The sequence below is a fragment of the Rhincodon typus genome, chromosome 4 (assembly GCF_021869965.1).
Source record: "Rhincodon typus isolate 14 chromosome 4, sRhiTyp1.1, whole genome shotgun sequence".
NCBI lineage: Eukaryota > Metazoa > Chordata > Chondrichthyes > Orectolobiformes > Rhincodontidae > Rhincodon > Rhincodon typus.
In genome coordinates, this window is record NC_063335.1 from 73860862 (window position 1) to 73871487 (window position 10626).

General features: G+C 40.7%; 1 protein-coding gene across 6 annotated transcripts in view; it reads left to right on the forward strand.

Annotated features, from left to right (window-relative positions):
* greb1l (GREB1 like retinoic acid receptor coactivator) overlaps positions 1-10626 on the forward strand; it is a 326285-nt gene that overhangs the window by 264692 nt on the left and 50967 nt on the right. For all 6 annotated transcript variants that reach the window (XM_048595857.1, XM_048595861.1, XM_048595858.1 and 3 more), the window contains 2 exons: positions 1082-1262; positions 2858-3047. In XM_048595857.1, the coding sequence (XP_048451814.1) occupies positions 1082-1262; positions 2858-3047 (371 nt within the window). The remainder of the gene's footprint in view (positions 1-1081; positions 1263-2857; positions 3048-10626) is intronic.

A 10626-nucleotide genomic window follows, 5' to 3' on the forward strand; every position in this document is an offset into this window, starting at 1 on the left:
GAGTGCAGAGAAGGTTTACCAGAATGTTGCCTGGTCTGGAGGGTCTTAGTTATGAGGAGAGGTTGGCTAAACTTAGATTGTTTTCACTGGACAGATGGAGGCAGAGGAATGACTTGACAGAGGTGTACAAAATTATGAGAGGCAGGTGGATAGTCAGAGGTTTTTTTCCCAGGGTGGAATGGTCAACTGCAAGAGAGCACAGGTTCAATGTGAGGAAGTTTAGGGGAGAAGTGCAGAGAAAATTTTACACACAGAGGGTGGTGGATGCCTGGAATGCACTGCCAGTGGAGGTGGTGGAACCAGGCTCTTTAGGAAGGTGTAAGGCATATATTGATAGACACACAAACATGAGGTGAACAGAAGCATAGATACCACGCTTGGGCAATGCGCAGTGGGTCTGAATAAGATTAGGAATTGGCTAGGAATCAAGCATAGGCTTGATGGAGCGAAGTGCCTGTTCCTATGCTGCATTACTTATAATTTATTTATTGGGCAGAATGCAGATGTGGCTTTGGAGGTGAGTTGGCAGACAATTCCTTCTCACTGTCCTTCCTCCAGTGGAATTTTGCAAAGAGATGCTACTAAGGGCATCAATGGAATCTTCATTCAGTGATCTTGTGAAGGGGCTGTAAGGATGACAAGGCAACAGTCATGGCTGTTATTAGACTTTTGCAAGGACACTCCCTCCGTTTCCAATATCCACAACGGCATTGGGTTTTCTTTATCTTTGAAATCTCGGTAGACATATACAAATTCCTCCAATTTGAAGTCCCACTACACTTTTGTTTCTACCCGTTCTTCTAGAACTGAAAGCTGTCAGTTGGGTCTCTCATTCCACCTCCATCCATCATCCTTAAATGGATGGTGAACATAGAGGCAACCTCTTAATTTCCTGCCTTCCATAAGATCATGGAGTGCAGAAATGACCAATATCTGGACATGGAAATGTTTCCCATTGCATTAATATCCTGGATCAGAAAGAGTCATCTCAATAAACTTAGTTTTGGCATTTAACAAATACAGATTTGTGAAAAGTCCATTTTTATAATTTAATATATAATATGTCTTTTATTTTACACAGGAGTACTTGTAGACTTGGGTCTAGAGGAAGACACTGTAGCCTATCAAAGGGCTGAGAAATATATTATCCGCTTAGATCATGACATTCAGAACAAGTTTGAAGCTTTCATGAAAAAAGTCAAGCAGAACCCCTACACACTGTTTGTTCTTATACATGACAACTCTCATATTGATTTCACTAGGTAAGTTTACCATAATTTTATTTTCATTTTCCCTTCTTCACAATTCTCAGAATGTTTCAGATCATTTAGACATTTTTGTAGTGTCCATTAATCGCTGCCTGAGGCTAGTGCTTGGCTGCAATGAAGCTTAAAGCCTGCTGTTTGATTGATTTTGTGTATTACCATATCTCATTTAACCTTCTCCATGATGATATGCTCTGCCACCATTCCATACTCAGGCTAACAATCAGAATTTGATAAATGAGCATTTCATGAAGCCTGTCAGTGAACAAAGCTACAGTTTGATCCTTGTTCTCTTAGAATCATAGCATAGGATCCCTACAGTGTGGGAGCAGGCCATCCAGCCCATCGAGTCCACACCGACCATCTGAAGAACATTCCAACCAGACCCCACCCCTCCCTGCAACCCTTCATTTCCCGTGGCTAATTCACTTAACTTACACATCCCTGGCAAGCAGCCTCCTCAAAATCTTGATGTCTCAAGCCTGTCCCTGGGCCAGTTGGCTAGCTTTGTTCTACCCCCATTAAGCCCAAAAACAGGCTATAGGAGTAACACTGTGTAGGATTTGAGTTTTTAGAAGTTCTAGCTCTGAACCCAACCACAAGCCACTAAATTTTGGGTGTTAAATTGAATCCTTAATACTTGACTGTGACTTACTAGCTTTTCATTAGTGTTCATTTGACTATGCAATCAATATTTTTTTTTTACATTGATTGCATCACTCTGTAGCAGGGTCAAAAATTCATCAGGATGTGAGAGGGCCATATGGTACAAATGATCTCTCGGTTCCTCTTTGAGTGATCCTCTCCAGACTTAATTCCATCCACCGTGTGATTTTAACTATTAATAGTGGTCAGATAATAGTTCAATATTTTCTAATCAATCTGTTCAGAAATGTTATTACATACCTCTGAAGCAGATGAGGCTTGAACCTGGGCCACTGCACAACAAGGGTCTCCCAGATCGTAGTTCATAAACTGTAACAAATAACTATCAAACTGTTGGTAGAAGAGCAATTGAGCTACTTATGGGAACAATCCAGATCTCTTCTCTCCATTGTTGGCATTTTACCCTGTGGAGTCAGAGGGCCCTCTTCATCTGAAAGTGACCCTATTACAGTCACGCTGCCCTCATGAATGCTCCAACCCAAGCTGGTGCCTACCTGACTGATCCCGGCCCCTGCCACTTACCTGATTGTGCAGGTAACTTTCTTGCTGGTTTCTCTGTGGCTGCCAGAGTCCCAGCAAAAGCCACAATCCTCAAGTTTTTCTGCAAGAAATCTTCTAATTATTTGCCGAAATTTCAACAGAGTACCTGCAAAGACTTTGGAAAATGGTCTACATTTATCTCGTAACCAGTTAAAAAAGATTATCTGGCCATTTATTTCATTACTATTTGTGGGATCTTGCTGCATTCAATTAGCTGTCGTGTTTGTTAACAATAAAACACTTCAAAAGTATTCCATAGGTTATGAAACACTTTAGGATGTCCTGCAGTTGTGAAATGTGTGTAAATGCAATTTATTTTCCTCTTCATATCTAATCATATATGAAATCCTTTCATACAGTTTCAATTGAATCTCATGTTCCTTTAGTTTTTCAGGTTCTGGAACACATGGGGAATCCAGCCTGGTTCTGTTGGATAAGTTTATTAACTCACGCGAGGCACTTGAGGCCTGCAACTTACTTATGTTGCAGGTCAGCTCCTTTCCCTTCACTTTACAGACACAGCAGTCCCGTGTCAACTTCCAAAATGAAGTGCACTGGATACTGCCCAGCAGTCCTGTAAGTTCACATTAAGTAATTCTTTCTCTTTTTTGCTGTATAAAGACATGCATTTGCCATTTGTAAGGAAGTGTAAGTTTTGTTGTACAAATATGTTTGGTTTGTCCTAATTTGGAGGTCATAACATTGAAGAAATGCTCAGAGTGAAATCTGCTATCAGCATGAGGGATTTGAATTCCTAATCCATGTAAAGATATGAGATGGTGTTAAGTTTTCAGAGTGATCTATGTTCATTTCTGAACTACAAGGAGTTTTTTTCACTGCTAACAAATGACAATCAGCAGTAACACTTTTCCAGAATAAACTATTTCCATTTGAAATTCTCCAGTTTCTGGCTGTACGTTTGGAGATGGTTAATAATGACATTTGGTGTATGGATATAAACAATCATTTATGCCATTTCTGTGTGGATTTGTACTGAATTTATAATGAAATCTCTGGAGAACTGCATCAGAAATTCTGTGCCTTTATGTCAACTTAGTAATCTTCAAATAAGCTATGCCAAAATCATGCTGAACATTACTTAATGATAGACTTATAGAAAGATGTGAATTTTCCATTATCGTTGACTTCAACAGAGGAAAACGGTAGAGAGTCCATTTTCAGTCTATGAATGGAGGTTTTGTGGTGCAGTGCATAATGTCCTTGCCTCTGAGCCAGAAGCTGCGGCTTCTAGGCTATGCCAGAACTTGGAGGCCAAAAAAGCTGCAGCCAAACATGTTGAGTACCAACTATTCCAACATCATTCCAACAGAAGCTGGTAAAAGCAGATGAAATTTCTAGTTAACCATGCACTGAAAAGAATGTTGTAGTCTCTGCTATCGTTACCTGTAGTTCCAGACCACATGATGCATGCAAAACTGCATATGCCACAACACAACAACTCAGAATTACTGCATGAATAGTAAGTCATGTGAGTGAATACCTTTGATACCAGAGTTGTATCAGAGTGTTGAAAGTAGGTTATGACAATTTAATCTAATGAACTTATTTTGTTTCTGTGTAATAAAAATGTCAGTGTTTGTCATTTGTCAGGGACAATTTTCCTGAAATGTATTGTAGCTTCAACTGGTTTAGATAGTTAAAGTCACTAAAAGTTTTGTTATAATAGCTTGCCTCATGGTGTGGCAATAGACAAATTATAACAAAGCTAAATATCTTGAGAAATTGGACATATTTGCTGGAAGTACAGGAAAAGTACTTGCAAGTAAATGTCAACATGCCACTGACTATCTTTTGTCTAACAAGTGATGGAAAACTGGCACTTTGATACTTAATTATTTGATCATGTTAAAATTACTGCATACAAGGAACACGATTCCATGGATAAAAATCTGTGAAGTATTATTTCTGGTAATGCATACATTCATTTTGGCTTGATAGAAAAATTGCAGTACACATTTTTGGTTTCTATAATAACCAGTGAAGTCTGGCATAAACATTAGTAAACATTAAAGCTACTTTGCTCATGGTCCTGTCAGCAAGGTGATTTGTCTTCGTGCAAAAATACTTTCAACAGTATTTCTCATTACATGAAGCAATTCTCTTAGTAACTGAATTCTTGAGCCAAACTAATATTTTATTATGAGAAGGCAAAACAATGATAACTTGGTGTAACCCTCTGTTTTCATGGTTTGACGAAATCTTTCGGTCTCCAGATGCCAGAATATGCAATGCAGAGAAAAATGCATGGTCAACTGAAAGAGTGATCTAACATTCATGAATATGACATTAATGGTCATAACCTAAAAAGTTAGTTTGTTATTATTCTTTCAGCTTGTGATGAACCTGCTAACCACTTATCATATTTTCAATGTTAATTCAGATTTTTCATGCAGCTTGCTTTAAGAGGCAGTTTTAGTGAGACAATGAACACACTCCCTGCATTAGAGATTGGACTGTTAAATTGAATTGAGGATTATTATAATGGATTCCCCCATCACTTTGATGAGTGTTCAGCACGGGAAAAACAAAACAGTTTATGGTGCAGGTTGGTCTTGTCTCATGGCTGACATCAGACCAAATCTTGATTTGTATAAACAATTGCAAATATTGCATATGAAGGTCAGTATTGGAAGGATGGATGGAAACAGTGGCTTTGCGCTGTATTTACTTGTTCCAAAGGCATTTGATTCAGTTTTCCTGAAAATGTTGAAATCACTTAATGAAAGACTTCACCACTGAGTCTGCCTAAGATTTGTTTTTCCCATCTATTGGAATCTAGCTTGAAAGCTCTGTGGTTGGCTTTGAGAATGTTTTATGTCTTAGTTTAGGATGTCCTGTGGTACAAGTTCCTGCATTCATCTGGCTGTGGCATACTGCCTTCAGCAGGTGGGAATGCTCTGTTTGAACCATATGATGGACCCGGCAATGCTGAGCTCTGATGGGCTGATGCCAAGTATGCAGCTTTTTGCAGGAAACTTAGTGCTGGGAATTTAGCCTTGGTACCAAATATTATAAATAGATAAAATGCTTCCAGTTGCTTTATGCGATGCCAATAGCTTGTCCAAATTTCACACCTGTAAAGTGATGTAAGAACCACTCTTGTTAGACTTTCATCTTTGTTCAGAGAGACGCTCCATGCTCTTTCCAAAGTCTCTGAGTGAGACTGCCAAACAATGCGCTATCTTTTGTCAGGCAGCACTCGATTTTGTCATCCAACATAGTGTTGTCGGAGCGGATACTTGCAAAATAGCAGAACTTCTGTACTGAATTATGGGGTGTGTTGTTGGTAGTGACTATGGGATATTGGAATTAGTGACCAGGGACAGGTTAATACAAGATCTCTATCTTCTTCAGGCCACAATATTCTGGGCCTATGGCAAAGTGATCAACAAGCAACTGAATGTCCTCTGGCGTATGTGTTATGATAGTGCAGTCATCTATGAACAAGAGTTCACTCAGTATCTGTTCAATAAGCTCTTTGCAAGTCTTGAAACTTTGTGAGTTGAAGAGAATCATGCCATTTCACAATGTCATGCGATGCTTAACTTAACCAATCAGTTTAATGCAGAATTGATGCCTGCATTTTTATGACTGAGTTATCTCAGTCGTTGCTCATTCATTTAGCTTTTTGAGCTTTGACAGAATTGGCAGCATAGATTCTTATCTGTAACAGTTAGAGGCAAAGCAGGCATTTACTATATCTGTTTTTCATATTTATGCTTTTAATAATTTTTTGGAATTATTACCACAACAGGTGTACTCGTTCATCAATGGATGAGATAATGTATCCTTTACATATAAAGCGACGTAACTTGAAATTTTACTTTTTCTGAAGACCAGAAAGCACAGAAACCAGACTAATGAAAGATTCTGTTCTTCATAACTGTGATTTAGGCAAGAACAACTCAGGACAATAAGTTTTCATGGAGGCTGAAAAATACTTAATCAAGTAACTTTAGATAAAATAATGTCATCCTACAAAAGAGTAAGAAATATACCTCATGATTTGGTTGTTCTATTTAATGGAGCACCTTCAAGTCTCAGAATGACTTGTTGTTTAGCAGGACTGAGAAAATATTGATATTCAAATGCAAACACTTTTTAAAAAATTCCTGCTTCACACATTCAAAATAAATATGAATGTATCAATGGTTTACCAAAAGGTTATTGTTCTATGCTTTATACAGGAAGTTGGAATGTATGAGTAACATGTAATGAGAAATGGTTGTTACAGACCTAATCAATATGATACATGTATTGTACATGTAATTTCCTGCATACGATTACTTCTTGCAACACTAGATGCGGGCGTTGTTTTTCTTTAACATGTCTATCCATGAACATATACTTAAGAGTCCTTTGCCTTTTTCAAATATATTTATTCTTCCTCCCTTTCCAAATGAAAGAAGAATCAGAATGTTCCAGAGTGCTTCATAATAACAACATATTTATTTAGTGCCTTTAACATAATGAAACATTCTAAGACATTCCACAGGCATATCTTAAAGAAAAGAGGTATTACGTAAAATGAAAACCAAAAGAACTGCGGATCTGTAAATCAGAAACAAAAACAGAAATTGCTGGAAAAGCTCAACAAGTCTGGCAGCATCTGTGGAGAGAAATCAGAGTTAACATTTCGTGTCCAGTGACCCTTCACTTGACTGGAAACATTAACTCTGATTTCTCTCCCCAGATGCTGACAGACTTGCTGAGCTTTTCCAGCAATTTCTGTTTTTGTTTCTGATTTGCAGGTGCTGCCAGACCTTCTGAGATATTGGGTCAGATGTCCAAAATATTAACCAATGAGGTAAATTTTAAGGAGTGTCTTAAAAGAAGTAAGTGAGATAAAAAGGCAGAGAGGTGTAGGGAGCAGATTCTCAAGGTTGGGTACTAAGTAACTGAAGAAATGTTCGCCAATAGTGTAGCAATTATAATTACTTTTGAAGTTAATTGTTGTTATATAAACAAACAAAAACCCAAGCTGAGATACTCTGCCTCGTGTAATCATTTTTCATCAAGGACCTTAGTGAATGGTACAAGCTGTTTGAGTGCAGAGGACAGTATAGTTCATCCTGATTTTGATCCCTGAACCGTCTAGATACATTTAATGAGAGCATGGGTCACTAGATGATGATCAGAGGATTGAATTGGGGTCAAATTTTAACCGTCACTAGAGGCTGAGAGCTGAACCCTGGTTTGTTGTTTGATCAATACTAATAGGCTGAAAGCATTTACATATTGAACCTTTTGAGATATTCATCTCCACCATTGCTTTAAAATTCAAAAAGCTTAACTTATGAGATCACTGAAAAGTTTTACACTTGTATATGAGCGAGCATTTGTAGGTTAAATTGTTTCATTTATGCAGTTTTTTTTTAAAATGCTCACTTCAATTTTGAACTAGGCAAAAAGTGATTAGATGGCCACACTATTTGTAACATCGGAACTTGGCAGATGAAATAAAATGTGGGAAAATATGCACTTTGGCAGGAAGAAGAGCTGAATATTATTTAATTGGTGAAAGACTGCAAAAAGCTGCAACGCAGAGATTTTGGGGGGTGGTCACAGTGCATGAATTAGAAAAAGCTCGTATCCAGGGTCATCACATAGTAGGGAAGACACGGAATGTTGGCCTTTAATTTAGAGGGAATGGGGTATGTAGGTGGGGAGGAGCGTCTTGCTAAAATTACAAGGCACTAGTCAGATCACAGCTGGAATACTTCAACAGTTTTGATCCCCTTATCTATGGAAAGATGTACTGAGATTGGGGACAGTGTGGTTATGATTCACTGGGTTAATCATGGGTATGGAGGGATTTTCTTACGAGGATTGGTTGAGTTGTTTGGGCTGGATTCATTGGAGTTTAGATGAATGAGAGGTGATCTTATTGAAATATGTAAAACTCTTAGGGGGCTGCACAGGGTAATTGTGGAGAGGTTGCTTCCACCTGTAGGAGAATTTAGGACCAGAAGGCATAATCTCAAAGTAAAGAGTTGCACATTTAAAATGGAGATGAGGAATTTCTTCTCTGGTGGTGGTCATGCTGTGGAATTCTTTTACCACAGAGGACTGTGAAGGCTACGTAAGTATATTCAAGGCTGAGATTTTTAATCGTTGGATTTTTAATCATTAAGGGAATCAAGAATTATGAGGGAGAGGCAGGAACTTGGAATTGAGGATTATCAAATAAGCCATGATCTTATTGAATGGCTGAGCAGACAAGATGGGCCAAAAGGCCTATTTCTGCTCCTGTGTCTTATGGTCTTATGGTAGCTAATCATGTGATTTCTTAAAATTGAATTCTAAACCTTTTGTACTGTTAACCATGCATGTTTTCATGTAACAAAGTGTGGAGCTGGAGGAGCACAGCTGGCCAGGTAGTATAAGAGGAGCAGGAAAGCTGACATTTTGGATCGGAACCCTTCTTCAGGAATGGAGAGGGGGAGGGGAGCTCAGAAATAAATAGAGAGAGGACAGGTGGGGCTGGGGAAGGTAGGTGGGATGGTAATAGGTGAGTGCAGGTAGAGAGTGGTGGGGATTAGTCAGTGAGGTGAGAGGAGCGGATAGGTGGGAGAGAAGATGGACAGGCTGTGTCAGGCCAAGGAGGCAGGGTTGGACATGGGATGAGGCCGGGGGTGGGGACATTTTAAAACTGGTGAATTCCACGTTTAGGCCATCGGGCTGTAGGCTCCCGAGGCGGAATATGAGGTGCTGCTCCTCCAGTTTGCGAGTGGCATCATTGTGACACTGGAGGAGGACCAGGATAGACATGTCACCCATGGAGGGGGAGTTAAAGTGTTTCACGACTGGAAGGTGTTGTTGTTCATCACGTACAGAGTGCAGATGTTCTACAAAACGGTCTCCGAGTCTCTGCTTGGTCTCACCGATGTAGAGGAGGCCACATCGGGAGCAGCGGATGCAGTCGACCAAGTTGACATGTGCAGGTGAACCCATGTCTGATGTCGAAGGTTTGTTTTTTGCCTTGAATGGAGGTGAGGGGGGAGGTATAGGGACAGGTGTAGCACTTCCTGCAGTTGCAAGGAAAGGTGCCGGGGGTGGTGGGGTCAGTGGGGTTGGTAGGGAATGTGGAGCGGATGAGGAAGTTGCGGAGAGAGCGGTCCCCACAAAAGGCAGAAAAGGGGTGGGGAGGGAAATATATCTTTGGTTGTGGGGTTGGATTGTAGGTGGCGGAAGTGGCAGAGAATGATACGTAGGATGCGGAGGTTGGTTGGGTGATATGTGAGGACAAGGGGATTCTGACTTTATGTTTGTTTTCGTTGGGGGGAGGCAATGTGAGGATAGAGGTGTGGGAGATGCAGGAGATGCGTTTGAGGGCATTTTCAATCACTGGAGGGGGTAGTTACAGTCCTTGAAATAGGAAGACATCTGGGATGTGTGGGAGTGTAATGCCCCATCTTGGGAGCAGATGTGGCGGAGGCAGAGGAATTGGGAGTAGGGGATCGCATTCTTGCAGGAAGGTGGGTGAGAGGAAGTGTAATCTCGGTAGCTGTGGGAGCCGGTGGGTTTGAAATAAATGTCAGTTACAAGGCGGTCATCTGAGATGGAAACAAAGAGGTCCAGGAAGGAGAGGGAGGTATTGGAGATGGTCCAGGTGAATTTGAGGTTGGGGTGAAAGGTGTTAGTAAAGTTAATGAACTGTTCAAGCTCCTCGTGGGAGCACGAGGCAGCGCCAATACAGTCATCAATGTAGTGGAGGAAGAGGTGGGGGATAGTGCCAGTGTAGCAGCGGAAGAGGGACTGTTCCACGTATCCTACGAAGAGACAGGCATAGCTTGGGCCCATGCGCGTTCCCATGGCCACCCCTTACTTTGTAGGAAGTGGGAGGAGTTGAAGGAGAAGTTGTTAAGGGTAGGTACGAGTTCAGTCAAGCGGATGAGGGTGTTAGTGAAGCGGGACTGGTTGGGCCTGTGGGAGAAGAAGAAACGGAGGGCTTTTAGGCCATCCACGTGGGGGATACAAGTGTAGAGGGACTGGATGTCCATAGTGAAGATGAGGCATAGGGGCCAGGGAACCGGAAGTCTTGGAGGAGGCAGAGGGCATGGGCGGTGTCCCGGATGTAGGTGGGGAGTTCCTGGACCATGGTGGAAAAGACAGAATCAAAGTAAGTGGAGAT